This window comes from Diospyros lotus, chromosome 7 (assembly GCF_014633365.1).
Source record: "Diospyros lotus cultivar Yz01 chromosome 7, ASM1463336v1, whole genome shotgun sequence".
NCBI classification, from domain to species: domain Eukaryota; kingdom Viridiplantae; phylum Streptophyta; class Magnoliopsida; order Ericales; family Ebenaceae; genus Diospyros; species Diospyros lotus.
The window spans coordinates 15,194,173-15,215,705 of NC_068344.1; the positions used below are offsets into that span (position 1 = coordinate 15,194,173).

Genomic DNA, 21,533 nt, shown 5'->3' on the forward strand with positions numbered 1-21,533 from the left:
GAGCTAGAATTCATATAACTGACCCTACCTAGTGGGATTAAGGCTTGATAGTGTTATCGTTGTTTAGTTATCATCAGACTGGGCCCTATTGAGGATCAATGGAGGAGTCTTCTGTCAAGCTTGTAGGTTAAATAGGTTATAGAATTGTATTTTGTATATCAGTTGTAGCAGATTATTTCTGCAAAGGATCAATTATAGGTTGTAACCTGGTTTGTAATTGTTGATTGGTTACTGGTTAGCTATATATAAAGCTAATTAACCTGTTTGGAGAATCAATCAAGAATTGAATTCAGTTTCTTATTTCTCTCTGTTCTCTCCCTATTTTATCTCTGTTTTCTCTCCACTTTCTCTATGTTCTCTCTCTGTTTCTTTCTTCCATTCTTCCTTCTCATTTCTATTTTGGAAACCCTAGATTCGAAACCTAGGATCTTGACAATTAGTATTAGAGTAGTCAATTCTTGGACTGCTAATTAGATAGCTTGGATCGATTGGAGATGGCTGATGGAACTAGAATGAAACAATTGGAGGCGTAGGTTAACCAAGTTAATTCCTTGGTGAATAATTTGCAAACCCAAATGCAAGCCTTGGAAGTAGGATCAAGTAAGCATCACCAAGGCATTCAATCATTGGAGAACAAGTTGGATGCTTCAATGGATGGATTGGTTAAAAGACTCGATGGCTTCCTGCAGATGTTTTCCAGAATTCCGCAAATCAGCTTGCCAGTGGATTTTCCGCCGAAGGAGAATGCTGATCCAATTCTGGAAGATAGTGGTCCTAACCCTAGACCATCTAGAATGCCTGTGTTAGAGATTGAAAACATATGTGTGAAAGATAATTTGATAGATTGGGTGGTTGATAGGAGATTGGAGAATAATTTCTCTAGTACTCCATATGTTCACAACAATGTCCCTATGCCAAAATTAGAAATTTCTTTGTTTGATGGAAAAAACCCTAGGTGGTGGATAAAGATATACCAAAAGTTCTTTCAGTTTATAATATACCAGAATTCCAGAAAATCAATCTAACTTCATCTTATCTGAATGATATTGTTGATGCCTGGTATCAAGGCTGGGTAGGACTTGGGTTGAATGCACATGGAAATAGGCAACAACATTACCTAACAGGCTTGAATGCCTGGTATCTGGAATGCTTTCTATATCCCACTTTTTTCAGCCCATGTTTTAGTTAACAAACACTATCTTAGTGTATATTATCTAGTTTTTTGATATCAAATAGGCAACAACATTACCTAACAGGCTTGTTGTTGGGGACAGAACCCTGTTCGTTGCCAAGACATCAATACTATGGTCATCTGTGAAGAAAAGATCTATTGTTTGTATCCTAGATAATTTGTATTTTTTGTATATGATTTACTCTTTGGAGGAGAGAGAGAATAGTGAAGATGAAGAGTTCTAATTATTTTAGTATTTTAGTTATTTAGGAGCATTGGAGGATTAGAAATTTTATGTTTTTGTTTATTAGTTTTATATTATTCCTAGTTTGGCGAGGTCTAAGAATGTTATCAATTTGCAATTATTGAATATAGTGATTGCGTGCATCAAAATATATACATTGAGATTATTAATTTTTCTCTTCTGTGTTTATTCTCCTTTATTTCCTCCTCTCATTTTCATGTGTTTGTCACATGTACTTTCCATTGAAGGTTTGTTTGGAGAAGATAAAGGAGAAAATTTAAGCTATGACTGAAAGGATAAGAAGAGAAGATATTAAAGATAAGGATAAAGGAGATATTCAGCTGAAAGGATAAGGATATTCCTTAAAATCAGACAAGGAAATCCTGGTTTAAAATTGATCTTAATCTAAAGTATGTTGTTGTAAATTTATACCTAAAAATCAGGAGTGTAATGTAGTCCTAAATACTAGGAGTTTTCTTAGGAAAAATTCTGTATATATTTGCATACTATAATTCAATGATATTCATGGAAGTTACTCCATTCATTAAACTTCCAGTAAGTTTATTTTTCAATGTACTTTGCTTGTAGGTAAAATTACTCCAAATTTTTAGTTACAAATTGCAATATATCTAAGGCATTCATGAACTTTTTCTTTCATGATTTTTCAGGGTCCTCTTTCTAAAGTATGTCATGGTGGGGAAGTAGATTCTGAATCTTGGGCTCCAGAGTGTGAAGGGCGGGCTGTCAGCTTACTCTATAATGCAGTCAGTAAGGATTCAATTCTGGTGACAGCCTGGAGTGGTGGGCAACTGCAGATAGATGCTTTAGCTGATGAAATACAGCCAGTCTGGGTTGATGGTAGCCCGCCTCGTGTTTGTGTTGATTCTCATGACCACATTATTGGTATTGCAATGATATGTGAATCAATACCAGGTTACCACTCAATTGTTAAGCTTGACCAGCCACCTGATCATTCTGTTTGGTCAGGAAACCCACCTCCTTTGTTGAGGTTGGCAGTGGTGGATTTAGCTCTGCCAAGCAAGAAAGATGGTAGTTCTCTTATTTCAATGTTTGCAGATCCCCTTCTCCCAGAAAGAATATATACCCTTCATGATGGTGGAGTAGATTCTATAGTGTTACATTTTCTCCCTTTTACAAGTCAGGCAAGTGGAAAGGATGAGAACATGAGAACCCCCTCTGTGCGTCCTGTTCTTAGTACATGCCAGGGAGAACCACCTTCATGTCCTCTTCTTGGTTTTTTGGCTTTGTCAGATTCATTTGGATATTCATGGATTGTGGGGCTGACCTCCTCTCAAGAATGCATTGTGCTTGAGATGAAAGCATGGGAACTATTACTTCCCATTTGTGTTGACACGGAGAACAAATCCCCAGTCATTGACAAATCAAGAGATCTAGATACTCCAGCTATCATAAGCAAAGAGCTCCTTAGTGGCCCTAAGGTGGTTCTTCTTCCTCCTTCCTCACCAAATCTACGCTCTGTTACTGCTGATACCATTGAAGGTCGATCAACTCTTCATCAGTACTTCAAGCTTTTTCATGAAAATTACGTGGAGTATGCCCACAAGGTAACAAGACTCTTATGCAGCAAATTTCTTATTTATATCGACAATGTTCTCTCTACTGGAGAATGTCTTAACTGATTTGGGTTTTCATCTCATATATGCTGGAAGAACATATTCATATATACAACTGCAGAAGAAATGCTTCCTCATTAGGGCTGTTTTTGTACGCAGTCTTATCCTTGTTTGCCGAGAAATTGTTTCCACTACATGAAATCTTGATTATTCAGTTGGAAAGGAGCAACCTTATCATTGCTACAAGGCTCACCATGAAATGCTTCCTCATTGCAATGCAAAATCTAATGCATGATATTTGAATCTTGGATCATTGCAAAATTCCTTTAATTTGACTCGAGTAGTATAAGGAGACTGTCCCCCTGCCCTATCCCTTTTTTCTTCTGAGGTCAACACTATGTCAGTTGGACATAAATTGTCATGAATCTTGAGCTAAATAAAGGCTAATTTTGAAGATCAATTTTATGCGTGATTTCGACCTAACAATGCTATATATTCTGGCCCCATTATTGGATTCTTAAATTGTGAATATCTCATTTGCTGCTATAGGCTTACATTGATATCTAGTGAAAGCTGATTGGGAAAATATTCTTCCTGATTAGGGTGTCTGCTCATGTATTGTTCCTGATTATGACTTGTCTATGCATGTATTCCAAATATTGATGTGAGGTGTATAAATTGCGTAAAAACTTTCTTCTGGTTTTCTAGGTTTACTTTGAACTCAAGCATCACGGACCTCACTTGAAGAAGATTATTGATGACCAGCATGGTCGATTAGTTGAATCACAGCAAAAGCTATTGAAAGTTGAGGAGAGACAAGAAAAAATAGAGGACCGCATTAGTCGTGCAACTGAAATGCATACACTTCTTGAAGAACGCTTGCAAAGGTTGAGGAATCTACCAGGGGTGCAGAAGAAACCATTGTCAAAGGCAGAGAAAGAATTCAAGTCAGAATTAGGTAAGTAATTCATTTTGCACACTGTAATTTATAGCTTACTTCTCTAAGTATGATATGATTGTCAGCTAGATGATTTCATTATTTGTTTTAAAACAATTTTGGTAGAGATATAGTTTGCTATTTGAGAATACTGATCTCTCTCTCTCCATGAACTTTGTGGCTGATTCTTTGTCAATGGTCTTATTGCCCCTATGAATTGGGTGTGTTCTACTATTCAAGCTATTCCTAGTTTGCTCTTTGGCTTTGGGGCTGCTTTTTGGATTTCTTTCATCCCATTAGCTTCACAACATTTAAGTGTCTATTCAGTTCCGTCTGATGCATGGATTGAGAATCACAGTGCTGAGCATTTTTGGAAGTTAGAATTTACTTGTGCAGTTAGTTAGTTGTACCTCATTTGTTGTGGCATGTTCTACATTACACTCTGACAAACAGGACCTGACATATTCCATTCATTTGAATTGTATTACAGATAGATTTAGAGGGGTCGAGTTGGATGCTTTGCATTCTTCCATTGAATCTCTAAGTGCAAGGTTGAAAAGGTACATTCATTCCACAGAGGGCAACTTGCCGTCAAACCGACAGAGGCGAGTATCAACGGCGGCGGCAGGAGGCAGGAGGAAGAATTATGGCCACGCCCATGCCCAAGCCCAAGATGACCAAATCTCTGACCTCAAATCTTCAATTGCCAAACTTTCACTGGTGAACAGTGAGAACACGAAGAAAGTTAAACTTGTCGAATCCGCGCTGAGAAGCCGGGGAGAAAGCAGCAGTTGATGATGATAAGAACTTCACTTCGGGCTTTCGGGTTTCTTTCTTTCTTTGTTGGTTGGAAGGAAGATGCGTGCACGTCTCCTTTTTGTTAATTAGACAGCCCCAGTCCCACAAGCTTTAAATTACAAGTTTAGAGCAAACAAATGCAAGAAGAGTTACAGCTAAAAGGCTTGTTCTTTTATGTGGAAGTGGAACATATATACATGGGGCGTCCAAGAATATATCCATCCGTATCCTCCTTTTTCTAGTAACCACCTCCTTTTGAATGATGATGCCCATTATGCTTTTTGCTTCACTCGCTGCAATGGTTGATGTGGTGGTTTTAATGGACAAGTAATTGAGCCTTCAATGTCCTCGTTGACTTCTTTTGTATGTTTGACCAATATGTTGTAAGGAAATACTTTATAGAAATCATTTTTTTTTTTTCGAAACGTTTCTTATTCCTATTTTAAGTTTTATTTATGTTTATTTTTTTAAAAATATATTCGTTTTTATATTTCTATTTTTTATCGAAAACGTATTTCATTTTCGTACAATATAATTGTTTCGCGACGTTGCATTTATTATTCATATTCTTGATTATCTTCTCTCTCTCACGTCATCCCATGTCGCAATGGAGTCCAATTCAAGCCCGTACGTACGTACAACTCTTTTGTAACCTTCATTTTTACAGTTTGAATTCTTAACCTCCCCCTATTTTATTCACTTCTTGAGAGAGAGAGAGAGAGGTGAAGGAGGAGGAGGACGATGGATTCACTCAAGACAAAAGAGGAAGACGTGCGAAGGTAGGCTTTGCTATAACTTAAATAATTCCATGATCAATTGAAATTGGAATCTAACCAGAACCAATTTACACACTTAATTTGTATTACTACATATATATATATATTATATGCTGTATATACCCATTAATTTTATTGCATTATCATTTTAATTAAAGACTATATATATATATATGTCTGATCTCCCTCCTACAATATATTATTATTATTATTATTATTATTATGGTAATAATAATAATAATAATATTTATTTTCTCCTTAATTAAATTTTGGCTCCCTAGCTAGCTAGCTTGCTGCTACCTTCTTAATTACTACTAGTCTGAATTTACAAGGGGAAGGTAGGGGCAGGCGGCGGTGCAGCCCCATGATTCCGTCGCTGCACGATGATCGGAAACCGCTTCTGTGTCCTTGTGGTTGGAAAGAACACCAGCTTGTCATCTTCAGCTGCCACCCAACTGCATTAATCAAAATAATAATAATAATAATAATAATAAATGAATGAGAGATTGAATATTAATTAATCAATATTAACAGATTTACTAAACTATCTAACTAGCATATCAAACCCACCCAACGCATACAATACAATATTACTGATGAGTGTACCTGAATCGAGTGACGAGATGGTGAAGAAAAACAGAGAGTTCAGCCCTGGCTAGCTCAGCACCAGGGCACCGCCTCGGCCCCCCTCCGAACGGTGTGAATAAGTTCACTGAGTTGGTAGCTGCCGACGAATCCCCACCCTGCAGCAATTAAGGTCAGGAAGACGACATGACGAAGACGACGACGTCAAGTGACGAATGAATGAACGAAGAAAAGAGGGGCAGAGAGAGAGAGAGAGAGAGAGAGAGAGAGAGAGTACCTGCCATCTCCAGGGATTGAAAGAGCGAGCATCCTTGAAGTGATCCTCATCCATATGCACTGCCCTCAGTGAAGCAAAAACCTTATATCCTTTCGGGATTCTATAACCTGCTTAATTAATTAATTATACCCCATACATACATACAAACATAAATAATCAAAATTGTAAAATTCCATTCCCATTCAACCCAACCCATACATGCAATGCAATATATATATAAATATATATATAATTTGGAATATTTCAACATTTATTTTCATCAGGGAATTAATTAATGATATATTAAGCTCACCTTTCACATCAATATCCGTCATTGCTCGTCTGAACACCCCACTAATTATGTTGGCTACTCTTAAGGTTTCATTAACAACCTGCGTGCATGCATGCATGCAGGGAATTATTTATAAGAGTAGAGTAAAGTAGTTAATTATGGATATGATAATGATAATAATGATATTTGCTTGCTTACGTACACATTGAGTGAAGGGCATGGACTTGTAATCGTTCCATTCCAGAGCCTCAGATTCACCCTTCCTCGCCCTAATCTCGTCCTGCTCTTCCTGCCAATGCCAAATCACATACATTTATATATATATACATATACATATTAGCAAGAGATAATTAAATATCTTTCAATCATTTTGTCTAACCCCCCCCCCCCCCCCCCCCCCCTATTATATGTATAGAGAGAGAGAGAGAGAGAGAGACTCAAATAAATATTATGTACAAAACCCCCCTGGTTCTCCTAAGGCAAAAGGGACAAAAGAGTCATTTCACGTCACTTACGCCGGACGACGGCCACCCTAGAAATCAGCACCACACGATTCTCAAACGGCAGAAGGCCCGAGAAATTGGACCAAAATGCCCCTGAAGGAGCATGTGAAGGGGAAGGGTAACTGGGTCATCAATGGAGGTGGTGGGGCCTTGCCTGACAGACACTGGAGGATGGGGGAGAGCGGCAGGGAGGGAGTGGGAGCTCTGCCAAAGAATGGCATAATAATAATAATACGTGCGGTCCCAATCCGAATGATTTTGTCCGCTTCCTTTTCATTTTTCCTTTTTTTTTTTTTTTTAAACTTTTCTTCTCTTCTCCTCTCTTCATTTTTCTTAAAAATATATAATATAATAATAAAAAGCCCACTGGCCCCACCCCCCAAGTCTCTTCCGGTCGTGTGGCTGCTGCCGCTACTTTGACCTTTGACCACCACCATTCCCCCCCGCCCCTCCCTTTTTTTTTTTTTTCTCAAAATACCCTTTCAATTTCATTCCATTTCCCAACACCCCTCCCTCACTTTTCCCTAGGAAATTTAACTTCAATTCATAGCATACCCCCAAGGGTATTTTCGTCCTTTCAACCGCAATTACCAGAAACCGATAATATTATAATTATATTTAAAATAATGATGTCATTAAATTGATAATAATAATAATCCAACTAAAGAAAAATAAATGTTCAATTTCAATGAGCTTACACAATTTATAATAATCCTTCTAATTGTTGAAACTAAATTTAAAGATAGATTGATCGATACATGGGGTCATTTCAAGCTTCCGCCTAGATGGACTATATGCATATCATCAATTTGGCCCCACCATCGGAAAAAGAAAAGAAAAGAAAAGAAAAGAGTAAATATATATATATATATATAAATATAGAAAAATAATAATATTTGGTTGGTTAAGAATTTGGATAAGAAAGAAGAGTAATAGGCAGGGCAGGGAAGGATGGAAGGAAGAATCCCTGGGGGGTGGTCATGGTGGGGGTTGTAGGGTCCTCTGGCTCAGCTCAGCTCAGCTCTATAGTCTCCCTCCCAAAAGAATAATTACGAGACTCTCCAGTCTCAATTGGGGTCGCTCCTTCTTATAGTATGTATGGGTATGGTATTATATATATATATGGGTTTGTGTTTGTTTGGCAAAAAGGTTTTAGCCTAATTATTAGTGAATCTTATTTCTTATTTTACTAGGTTATATAATAAGGTCTTCCTTAATGCTACTATAGACTCACTCGCAATAAAAATTAATTAAACCCACCCCCCGCCCCCCCCCCCAAAAAAAATATATTATTATTATTTAATTAATAGAAATAGCGATAGAGATGGGAGATAGGGAGACACCTTGAGCTGGGCGAGAGCGAGAGGGGTCTCGGTTAGGAACTTGACGGCCAGAGTCATGATGGTGGAGGTGGTTTCGTAGCCGGCGACCAGCAGAGCCAGCATGAAGTCCACAATCTCCTCGTCGGAGAAGCCACCTGCTCCGCCGCCCTCCTCGTCCAAGAGAGCCCCCAGCATGTCATTCTTCCTCTGATCCCCTCCTTCTCCTCCTCCTCCTCCTCCTCCTCCTCTGGATCTCCTCCTCCTCCTCTCCCTGACCACCCGACCCAGCGCCTCCGCCACCTTCCTCCTGGCCTCGATAGCCCGGCGGTAGGTGGTGGAGAAGAGGCGGAAAGGGATGGTGAAGAAGCCTTCAATCACCAGCATGTATTCCTTCCTTAGGCTCTCTGTCCACTCGCACGGATCGAAGCTCATCAGCTGCTTCACTGTCAACTCAAACGTTATCTGCACATTCTCATTTTATTCATAACACACCACCGTTAAATTACTTAATTAATTATATTCAGAACAAACTAAACAAAAGCAGGCAGGCAGCCAGCCAGCAAAGCAAAGCAAACAGCAAATTATTATACTAAACTAAATTATCAACACATAACAGTTGTTGCATATTATGACAGAAGATTCCTGCCCAATAAAAAGCTGCATCATCATATCATCATATATATATATATAATTATATATATAATTAAAACGCATATATAACCACACTAATAAGCCACACGTGTGGCTTTTGATTAGACGCTTGCTTTCGGCGCTAACATTGATCAACCGGCCCAATTTAGCAATGCCAAAGTGCGCCCTGCCGCCAGGCCGGGATCGGATCGACCAACGTCCGCGCGACCGGCCGGCCGGCCAGTCGGTTAAAACCCAACAGAATCAATTAACTGTACCTTCTTGGCCTCGTCCATGAGGAATACGAGTCCGGTCCAGCAGTCGAGATTGAGCCGGACGAGCCGATCGATGTCGAGCAGCAAATGGTCTTGGAGAATGGACGAATTCGCGAAGCTCAAGGTGAGAGAGTGCATTCGCTTGTGGAGGCTGCCCCTCATGAGCAGCAGCGAGTGGCGGCCCAGCAGGTTGGAGATGGACCCGGGATAGCTCGACTCGAAGAGCCGCCCCTCGTTCTGGAGGATGAACCGGTTCGTATCCGGGTCGGCCGAGAACACCGTCGGCTCGCCGAACACGTGCGTCGTGAAGATGGGCCCGAACCGCCCGACCCGCTCGTCGATGAAAGGCTCCGGGTTCTCCGACTTGTAGGCAGAGATGAGCTGCAGGGTCTCGCCGACGAAGGGCAGGCCGAGGGACCCCGGCGGTAGGCGGCGGCTCCGGTGGGTGGAGCGGAGGAAGAAGAGGAGGATTAGGATGAGAGGAAGAAGAAAATAGAGAGAGAATAAAGTCAAGGAATCCATGATTGTCGAGATGGGAGAGGGAGAGAGAGAGAGAGATTGAGATTTAAGAGAAAGAGAAGGAGATGGAAAGCGGCATCACTGGAGGATAGGAATTGGGTATCTGCAACAAAATCTAAGTAGGGTGGAGAGACTAAATTAATGTCGGGTTTCTGGTCCACTCCCTTTCAATCTTGCAGCTTTATACACAGCGCCCCCCCACCCCAGGCTACAGCTAGAATATTTTATATTTGTAAATGAATTTTTATATTTGATATAATATATTTTATATTTGGTATGATATATTTTCAAAAATAGAATTTAATTAAATTCTATATTACGTTATATTTTCTAAAATATCCCTTAATATAAACTAGATTGCTAAGGGCTATATATTCTTGTGAACAAATTTATTTATTTATTTAAATTTATAGAATTATTTTGTAAATTAGACCTATTTTAATAAAATTCAATTCCATCCAAATTTGCTTTACATTCCAAATATGAAAGTTTTAAAATGAACTTTTGTGAAATTCATTTATTCCAAATTAAATATGATCACATAATTATAAAATATAATTATCTTATCATTTTATACAATTAAATTAAATTTCTTAGATATAAAATATGAGGCCAAGTGTCAAACAAGTTAATATGGATTTTGAGCTCCAAACTCATTTACCTATTGTAGTTTTAGAAGACTAAATAAACCATTGTCTTTTTCGACGTGGTATCAAATTGATTATTATAATTTAATAATATTAATTTAACCACCTGTCCTAAAAAATATAGGCACACTTAATCTATTGGTGTTTAGTTTTGATAAGTTTAAGGGATGTAATGTATGAATAATACTGTAGTATTTCTATCGTATTAAAAAGAGAATATGGACTCCATAAGTGTAACACAAAGTGTGGTACTTCTATCGTATTAAAAAGAGAATATGAACTCCATAAATGTAACACAAAGCGCAAAAAAAAATAATATGAGTATCGAATGTTCAAATCCTTGTAGCATTTTAAAAGATAGAATTTTTGTTGGAATGCAACATTAACTAGTTAACTAGAAAACGACAATAAAGTTGAAAGATAAGTTACCCATGTGGAGATAGGGTCATGGTGTGTCCTGTCACTCCTCTAGAAGTCTCATTCACATAACATAAACGTGGGTAACTAATTATTTCTTGAAACTCTACTTTGAATATATATATATATAGATCGTGATCGTATTTAAATTTATTTAATTGATGAATAAAAAAAAAGATCACTTTTTTCAAATTTATTGGGACTAACCTCGCATAAATGAGTCGTAAAAAAATAATAATAATCACCTCGTTTGGAAAATTCACCCAAGTTTACAAATACAATGACAGGTAATACGACAAGATTGCCATTTATCTAGATAAATATTAAATATTTTAATTCAATAAAAAAATATTATTTTTTATAATGTGAAAAACGCGAGGGTCCTAATAACTTGTCAGATAGATAAGTTGATTGTACATATTTGCAGAGTCAAAATCGAACCCCACTATAAAAATACTAAAAATTTTAACCCTTGTAGAATTTGGGACACTCAGTGGGTTGTACCAACCTTTTTCCTATTTCTTGAAACTCGAGTTTTGTATTTAATTTTTTTTTTTAAAAAAAGAGTCAGTAATTATGTGATTTTGTATAAGATGTAAACAATTATGGCCATATATAATTATGGAAACAAGTTATATGTTCAAATGGGTTTAGATTGAATTTTTTGGCATACTTAGTTTTTTTTTTTTTTTAAATCTAAGAAATCAATATTAACCCATGTTCATATTCAAGTGTAATAGATGTATTTTATTATTTTTCTCTTTGAAATTAATTTCAAAAGCCGTAAAATTAAGGCTGTAATTAATTAATTATATACATTATTTCAAACAAATTCTATAAGGATGCGTTTGATAGAGTTGGAAAATGAGGGTGAAATTCCAATTCTGATCCCAACCTCTAGAAATTTTAATTCCTTGATTTCAAGAAAAATATTCACTTTTTGAACTAAAATAAAATTCGAATTCCATAGAATTGAAAAATTATTTAATAGAATTTTCTTAAATTTAGATGAAAAATGAATTTCACCCTCATTTTTTATGTCTATCAAACGCACCCTAATTGTATTGTTAAGGAAAATATATATATGTGATTATGGGTATAATTAATTATATAAATAAAATCAAATATTTGTGTCAAGATATATATATAATAATAATTAATGCTTAAACTTAAGTTGTTAATTTCTGGAAAATAAAAATAACCATAACTAAGCAGAAGGAGGCCAATGAGTTTGGTGAAAGCAAGGCTGCCTCTGAGCTAATCTATATATATATTACCATTACCTTGATAATCTCCAAGAAGCAAGAATATTCTAGCTCATTATTTTTACAATTAAAAAAGTAACAACAAATCAATAATTAAGTATTAATTAATTAATTAGTCACAAACACACAACACCAAGCTATATATATATATATATATGTAGTGTGATTTGGAAGTTCCCTAATCATGGGTTTGAGCCCCCAATGGAGGAGCATAATTAAACAATATTCGAAGCTAAGCCTATATAATGATGCCCACGTGGCGGCGAATGATTGGGAGCAGTACATTATAGTAGGGTTGGTAGAGAGGGGTGAGAGTAGCTAGCTAGCATGCATGGATCCAGATGGTCCCCGTAAAGGACACTTTGGTTGTCTACCCACTAGACAAGCATCCTACATACTACATGCATCATCAATTAGCTAGCTACCTTAGCAACTAATCCCCCCCCCCCCCCCCCCCCCCCACAAACCTTTTCTGAAATAAAAATACTATTATATATATATATATATAAACAAGTTTTAACCAATTTGGTGATATATAGAATTGCAGCATGTATATGTTTGTACCCCTTTCTTCTGCATGCCTTAATATAATGTCCTTAATTCACTCTTAATTCAAACATTCTTATTATATAATTACAGTATTTTTCAATCATCAAGTGCGTGGATATTACAAACATTAATAAGTGATGAACATGAGAAGGGCAAAATTAATGAAAATTTTCTTTATTTTGTTGTTGTACGTACGTAATTGATCATGGGTCTCTATCTAGCTAGTTGTTAGAATTATCATTATCTATATACATATCCTTTATCTATCTATCTATCTATCTATCTTGTAGTTGTTGGTGGGTGTGGTTAACTAGTTAAATTAATATACTATATAGCCCACTTTGAAAATATATATATAATATAATTAATCAATGTTACTAGCTTGTTTATATAAAAAAAATAAATGTGACATATATATGTAACCTTGATGCATGTATTTATATAATCTAGCTAGGTTTAGGGTTAGTTTCCTTGGAGACAGACTCACCCCCACCCCCCCCATGATTTGTGGAATTTAGACAGAAATCAACTTTGCATTAAGCTTAGGAGCACATCTAAGCAGCCGTGCTTTTTGGTAATTGCCCCTCACCATGGGCCACTGTCTCACTCAATTATCACATCATGCAATAATATATATATATATAAATCAAAATTTCATATAAATAACACATGATTAAAATTCACTGTGTTACTCATATATATAGGGTATGCCCCCCCCCCCCCCCCCAAAAAAAAAAAAAAAAAAAAAATTTAAAATTCAAATCATTTAGAATCCACACAAATTAACTCAAATTATTAATTTTCTTAAATTGCATAACATATGATCTTTTCCTATGTCATTACACCATTACTGTTGTTTTTGCATTGCACGAACTTATTTAATTCATCCAATTCTCTGTTACTGTAGAGTAGGGTAGGGAAGGGGAGGATTCATTCCCCTTTGTGTTGTTGTCGTGTTGCGATTTATGTTGAAAGAGATTTGGCGCAAGCGTGTGCCGTATAGCAACAAGCGAGTCAAAGTAGCACTAGACACGAGGTCTGTTTCACACGTGTGCATCCTTGCTGAGTGACACACCCTTACTACTATCTGTTACTGCACCACTCACCACAATACTACTTCGGCTGCACACGGGCGGGCGGGCACCCCATTGATTACACTTACACGACGCTGACCACTGACCCCCTCCCCGGCCACCATCCCTCTGTATTTAATATTTATGATATTTTATTGATAGAGTGTTTATTAATTAAGATAAACAAATAAAAATATTAGATATATGAAGTATTCCAGATGTTTGGTCTTTTTAACGGTTTGTTAAGTTTATTTGATCATTTTTAGAAAAGTCTCACGTGATCTCTTATCTCCCATTTTCAAGATTAATTTATCCGACATTCTCCCGCGAATAAATGTATATGACTCTTTCAAAATAAGACTCAATTACTTATATGTTTCTCATAGGATAGTTAATGCCATTTAATGCATTTTAAAAATTTAAATTTATTAAAAAAATTTATTTATTTAAGTCTTATAATTAATATTATTTAATACATTTTTAAATTGTTATATATTTTAAATTGTTATACATTTTAAATACATTAATTTACTAATATAATTCCTTTCACTAATTTTTAAATTATTTTATTTAATTTTATATTTTATTATCTATTATAAAAATATATATTGACCATTTTTAATTATCTAGGTGGAATTATTGTAATTCTAATAATAATTATTTATACTTTTCAATTTTTTTAAATTTATTTTTGAACATGAATTTAGAAAATAAAATATTAATTTTTATTTTTATTTTTTTGACAATTCATATCAATCATAAAATAGTATTTTAATCATAAATTTAATAATAAGAATATTTTGATAAAAAAACTCTTATCTTAGTATTTATTATATACATTAACAAACACATAAAAAGAAAAAATACAAGTACCAGTTGATTCCAAAAAATTTAACAAATATTCTGATAGAAATTTTGAAATATTTTTCAGACTTATCTTGATCATTTCATATCTTGATCTGTAATGCATTCTAACCTTATTTTGATAGCTCTTATCTTAGTCATTTTAACAAACATCACATGAAAAAAAAAAAAAGGGAGTTGGAACATAAAATATTTTATATTTTATATTACATTAATTAATATAAAAAAAATGTATACTCTTACCGCGCGCGGCTTAAAATGACATGGCATGTCTGTCCCTTGACATATGCTTGGAATTCTTCAACTCCCCACCCCCATCAACCAGTAGTTAATAAGCAACTCCAACCAACCACCCAGTTCAGACTTCAAACTTCAGACTCCAAGCATGTCACGGGATTCCAAGCTGTCCCTTCCTTCCTTCCTTCCTTCACATGCTTGGAATTCTCAACTCCCCCGTACGTCAACTAGTTAATTATAAGTAACTCCAACCAACCAACCAACCAACCACCCAGTTCACACTTCAAACTTCAGACAGACTCCAGATAGTGAGAGCGATCACATGCTTTCTGTACGTTGTGTGATGGATTGTCATTGTTAGGCTACTCTTTTAAGGGATGTTTTGGGCTCGTAAGTTTCGTGCTATTAATTCAAGTGAAATTTAAGGAGGTGTCAGTCTTTTTGGCTTTCTTGTGGATAACCACTTGTTGCACTAGATTTAGTAGATGATGAAATATATATTTTAATTTTTATAGTTATATATTTTTTTATTTATATATTCAAATTTTTTGTTATTTTAAAAATACTATTAAACTAGTAATTTTAAATTAATTGGACTCTTGAATTTTTTTTATTTCAATTATATTATTGAACTATATAATTTCGAATTAATTGTACAATTTAACAAATTTGTTGAGAATAATACATTCAGGTGTAATTGAAACAGAAAAAAAAAAAGTTTAAAGGTGTAATTGACCATAAATTACATAGTTCATGTGTATTTTTAAAACAATAAAAAGTTTGACTATTTAAAATAAAAAAATATACAAGTATAAGGGTTAAAATATGTATTTGACATTTAATAAATAGATATCTCGACAAATTTAATATTTTTTTTTTGTATTTTTGAGGGTTTGTTTAGTAAGCGTTCTATACATAAGTTCTGTTGTTAATAATTTATTAAAAAGTTTAAGTATTTAGTTGTAGAGTTATCAATAATCTTTTGAATAAAAGTTAGGCTTTTAGCAACACTTTAGAAGAAGTTTTTGCCTTTACAAAAAATCCAAACCTTATTAATAAATAGCTTTCATATTTGTACTTAACACTCTATTAACTTTTCATAAACAATCTCATGTATCATAGGTAAAAATTCATTAAAAAGTCCAAAAGCCTAAAATATCTTTTTGGGTTAAAAGGTATAAATTTTTCATAATCGAGAGGGGTTGTCCACAAACGTGCAATTTAGATAACTTCGACATTTAAAAATTCTTTCGAATATTTTTAAGGAAAAAAAGTAATTATTCATAAAAAATTCTAATTCTAAAAGAATTTTAAAATATTGGGATAGTTATATCCATAAGAATCCTAATCTCAAGCGAATTAGTAGAAATTAGGGTAAATGTTATCCGTAAAAATTCTAATTCTACCAATATCAGGAAAAGTTAAGATAAACGTTATCTATAATAATTCTAATATCGAATTAATTAAGATTATTTCATATCCCTTCTATAAATAAGCATGCACTCATTTCTAAAGAGATACGTCTCTAATACTGGTTTCAATACAATTTTCATTATTTTCAATGTTTGATTTAAGTATCAGAGTGTTTGTACCAGGACCTGCCTATACTCTCTAATTGTTTATTTTTTGCAGATTCAGACAATTTGCTGACAACATTTTTAATCAAATAAATTCATTGTTATAATTAGGAAACAACCCAATCTTTTTAAAATTATCCTTAAGTTTAAACTTAAGCTTTATTTTAAGCCATGCTAACCGATCCCTTATTATACTTTACTTACTACTAGTATTTGATGTTCTACCCTTGTGTTTAGTTTTGATGATGAAAAACAATACCTTGTTTTATCCCTAAGTCATGAGTCAAGTCTATGGTTTTCAACTAAAATCAATTTCAAGTGCTTTATTAAAATGAAAACCAAAAGATTTATGATTTCCTATATTAGTTGGAGATTTGCAAAGTCAAGTATTTAGTCTTAAAAGAATCTCCTAAAATGTTTTTCAAATTAGCTTTGAAGTCGTTGGTCAACATAGAGCTAAAATTGTTCTAAGGGAAAATACCAACTTGAACATAAATGTGTTTGATGAAAATCCAATCTTAAGTATGAAAAATCATTTATGTTAATCTCATACTTTAGAATAAGCTTTCATATTTTGAAACGTACGTAAAAGATTTTGGCTTGAAACTTAATCGTATGAAAAATCCTTTAGTTCATGCATCATGTCTTGAAACTCGTTTTGATAACGTTTCAATATTTTTTCTAAGTCTGGAAGACTAGCATCTTATAAAGAGACATGTATGAAAATGTTTTAGTTTTAGAAAACTAACTCCCGGTAATTCAATAGTTAACATTCATTAGCGATAAAATGATTTTTAACGAATTTTTCAAAGTATAGAAATTGTATATCTTAGAAGTGGTAAAATCGCAAAATTCTAAGTTCCTACTAAAACCCAAATTCTACTTTTTTATTCTTATGGATTTTAATTTTTTAGATATTTTTATTGAATCCAAATGGGGATACTTTCTTATTTACATTTATGTATTAAAGTAAATGGAATGTAAAATATAAATTAAACAAAATGAGGACATTTACTTGTTAATGTGTGGTGATGTAAATATGTGGTGATGTTTTATATTAATCAAGTGTGCTTCTACATGTTATCTGTTAAGTTTCCAGATTTTTCAAGACGATAGTCGACTATGTTGTTTAGTGCTATCGACTATGCATAAGGATAGTCGACTATGCTTGTTTAATCTGTCGACTATATATGGCCTCTGTAGACTATATTTCATTCTGTCGACTATTGTGTAAGGATAGTCGACTATGTTATTTATTCTGTCGACTATGTTTGTACATGATATTCAAAATTTTCTTTATAATATTTGATCTGTCGACTATGTAAAACAATTTGTCAACTATGAGAAGTTTTGGTTGAGCAATAGTCGACTATGCTTTCTTGTCTGTCGACTATGCCTAGTTTTATATGAAGAAATAGTCGACTAACCCATTTGATCTGTCGACTATGTGTTTCACAGAATCTTATAACAGCTAGTTTTTCAATCTCCAACGGCTAGTTTTTCAATAATGGCTAGTTTTGTGCAAGACTCTTGGGATGCTTATATATACATATCAAGGAGATCAAGAGACGGCTAATGGACGGGAATGAAATAATTTGAGCTTACTGTTACTCTCGTTTGTATTTACAGTGATTGGGCTTCAATTTTTTCTCTCTTCAAGGCTTTGATTTTAACTTGTATTAATTCATTCAAGCCTTGTTTTCTTTGTGAGAGAACTTGTAACTAAGAGTGCCAACTCTTAGCATCTCATTTACATTTGTAACACTTTTATTTTCCTAACTTTGTGCTAGAGGATTTGCTCGTTAAAGCAAGGGGCTGTAATTCCTAGCTAGGTGTTAGAGGGGTTGCTTGTATAAGCAAGAGGTTGTAATTCCTAGTCTTGGACTAGAGGACCTACTTGGTTCAATGTAGGGGGTTTTAGTGGACTGTTTGCAAAATGCTTAGTGAGGAACTAAGGTAGTGGATTAGGCTTGGGTTAAGCCGAACCACTATAAATCCTTGTGTTTCTTGTGCTTGTGCTCTTTGATCTATTTATCTTTCCAAGCATTTTGTTTTTCCTCACTTGGTTCACATATTTATTTTTTGTAAACTTTCATCTGTCACTTTTATATACTTCACATTTTATTTCATAAAACCTCAATTTGTGTTAAAAAGCTTTTCAAGTTCAATTAAGTTTTTAAAATAACCAATTCACCCCCCTCTTGGTGTGTGCCATAACACCTCTCGTTCTAACAGTATTTAATATTATAAATTTTGTAAATTGGTTTAATTTGTTTAAAATATGATTTGGTTTCAATTTCAGTTTTTAATTTGATTATGTTGAATTGTATTTTGATGATGAAATCTATAAAAAACTTTAATGACTTTAATAATAAACTATTAATCGAGTAAAACCTAGTGTCAATTGAGTAACACATCACTTACTCGAGTAAAGTCCATTGTTAATCAAGTATCTATGTTTGGTAAAGTTATTTTAGCCTTTCAAAACATTACTCGAATAATTAATTGAGTAAATCAATCTATGGAGTTAAAGTTAATTGAGTAAGGAAATATTTAGTTGAATAATAAGCAATCATACTCGACTAACTTATCAGTTTAATCGAGAAAGACTTGAATACTTAAAGGCTCAATCGAATATATGTTTGATGTATTCAGATATTGAACTAAAAAGGTTTAATCGAATAATCTGAATGTTAATCGACTAAGTGGCAAAATCAATCGGGCAACTAGATTCATTAATCGAGTAAGAAATAAAACTAAAATGACAAGTCTGTGTACTTATGTCATTAATTGTGTAATGACCCGTTAGAAGGTCTAGCATTTAGTTAGAATTATTTAATTAATTATTGATGTTTAATTAAGAGAATTTGTCAATTAAATTTTTAATGTGGCAATTTAGATATTTTAATTGAGAAAATAACATTTAAATAACATTTAATTATATTTACTTATTGTGAAAATTAAATGCAAGGACATGAGGGTCATTTAAGGATTTATTATTAGAATTTAATTATTAAGTAAAGTTATTGTGATTTAGAGATTGATGACTCCGTCCGTGAGGGGATTGGGATTAAAGTCTCCTAGTTATGGTAGGAGAAGGGTTCCAAGTCATAAAGGAGTCTGATCTAGGGTTTCATGTGTATATATTTAATCCATTAGCATTAGTTCTTCTTCATGCCGTGTGAAGACCAGGAGAAGGAAGAAGCTTCAACAGTGAGATTGCTTAAGAGATTTTCATTGCAATCGTTCGATCCGATCAGAGTTAGCATAAGGCAAGTATCCTATCTGTAATTCCTTTCATTACAGATTCATGGTAGTTCATTCTCAGTTTATCTTTTCATTGAGTTCTTAGATTTATATCAGTTCCAGTGTATATATATATACATGCGTAGAACAGTGAGTGCATGAAGAAGATATGTGTGATTCTTTATAGTGAATCTTTTAAATCTGATCTTCAAATCATGTTAGCAGTGATCTCAGAATACCAGGACTCTTTGTTTTGGTTTCCCAGTTTAATCAGACGATATGTTCATGTATATATATTTATATTCATGCGGTATGCCATTCCCAGTGAGTTATGTTAAGCTATGTATAATTTTTATAGCGTTTTTTTTCATAAGCGAATGATTTATCCATCTTAATATTATTCTATATCAATTGGGATTGTTCTCCCAAGATTTCTTTTGGAATGGTGTAGTAAGTTAAGTTCTTGATTCAAGATATGATCTCTATTATCGTGAGTTTATTTCTGATGAGATTCCAGACATTCGAATGAGCGTTGTGTCATTCGAATGAGTTTTGAGGCATCCAAATGAATTCTCAGTGTCATTGTAAGTTCTTCCTTATAATGTATCAATCATTCGAATGAGTCCTTTGTCATTCGAATGAGTCATGTGTTATCGTATCATTCGTATGTGTTTTTGAAGTTTTGAGTCTGTCATTCGAATGAGTTTTCTTGTCATTTGAATGAGTTCTTGAAGATTTGAATAAGCTATTGCTTTGTATAGCCTAGAATTTGAATAAGTCTCTTGTTATTCGAATGACCCATGAGTATCCCATTCATTCATTCGAATGGGGGTACTGTTGCATTCAAATGAGTCGCTTTCCGCCTGTTGAAAAGTTGGAAAATTGTCAAATCCATTCGAATAAATTTGTGAGTCATTCGAATGAGTCATTGGAAAGATATGAATAGCCTTATTATATATGATCTATCATTCGAATGAGTCTCTGACATTCGAATGAGTTTCTGCCATTCGAATGACCTTGTTGTAGTCTATTTTTTTCATTTGAATGGGCTGCTGTTTTATTCGAATTGCTCCTTATGCTTCATCAATCATCCGAATAGTATCATATGGCATCCGAATGGCTTCTAATAAATTCTTAATGCAAGTCTTAAATTTAATATAAATATTCAATTATTCAAATATTGAATTTTTATGCCAAGATATGATTAAATCCAATATGCCATTATCAGAAATTACAAAATCTTTGTATTCCAATATATAGAAGATCAGAGCATGACTTTATATTGAGCACTACATGTCGTGTGCCAGCATTTATATGAGCATTGCATTATGCGCGCTAAGCGGCATGTTCGCGGGGATCCCACTAGTATCAGTTCAATTATATCTCAATTATGAATTGCTCACCTGATGTCGACCAGGGGGCTAGGGGCATATTGCCCACAGTATGTGCTTACAGTTTTTATGTTTGCAGGATTCAGATCAGTTAGGTATGTATTACAGTTATGTGGGACTGTGAGCCAAAGTTGCATACCTGCATTTAGTTTACAGTTTATGTGCATTATATTTTGTGAATGTAATCAGATAGTGATTATACTCAGTACAAGTTTAGTAAGTATTTATCAGTATCGATATTTTTTCGATTCAACTTCAGTTATTCTTTCCAGCTTATTACTTGCTGAGCTTTGTAGCTCACCTTGTACTCTTCACCATTCCAGGTCCTAGCGGGGGAGTACTAGATGTGGGGCTTAGTAGCAGT

General features: G+C 34.3%; 2 protein-coding genes across 3 annotated transcripts in view; one reads left to right on the plus strand and one right to left on the minus strand.

Annotated features, from left to right (window-relative positions):
- Positions 1 to 5,150, plus strand: part of LOC127806180 (nuclear pore complex protein NUP88) — a 46,615-nt gene extending 41,465 nt beyond the window's left edge. The window contains exons 7-9 of the mRNA XM_052343295.1: positions 2,084 to 3,001; positions 3,719 to 3,968; positions 4,438 to 5,150. Coding sequence (XP_052199255.1) covers positions 2,084 to 3,001; positions 3,719 to 3,968; positions 4,438 to 4,742 — 1,473 coding nt within the window. The 3' untranslated portion in view covers positions 4,743 to 5,150. The remainder of the gene's footprint in view (positions 1 to 2,083; positions 3,002 to 3,718; positions 3,969 to 4,437) is intronic.
- A 489-nt stretch (positions 5,151 to 5,639) lies between these two features.
- On the minus strand, positions 5,640 to 10,067 carry LOC127806181 (cytochrome P450 90A1). Of its 2 annotated transcripts, none has more exons than XM_052343298.1 (7): positions 9,388 to 10,067; positions 8,501 to 8,941; positions 6,857 to 6,943; positions 6,676 to 6,754; positions 6,384 to 6,490; positions 6,128 to 6,264; positions 5,640 to 5,965 (listed from the first exon to the last, which is right to left on the minus strand). In XM_052343298.1, exons 1-7 carry the CDS (start codon positions 9,904 to 9,906, stop codon positions 5,962 to 5,964), a joined length of 1,374 nt encoding a protein of 457 aa, XP_052199258.1. In that variant the 5' UTR covers positions 9,907 to 10,067; the 3' UTR covers positions 5,640 to 5,961. The 2 variants fall into 2 exon arrangements, with proteins under 2 accessions (XP_052199258.1, XP_052199257.1); XM_052343297.1 differs by having other exon boundaries at positions 5,640 to 5,976; positions 9,388 to 10,066.
- Between the last annotated feature and the right edge of the window lie 11,466 nt (positions 10,068 to 21,533).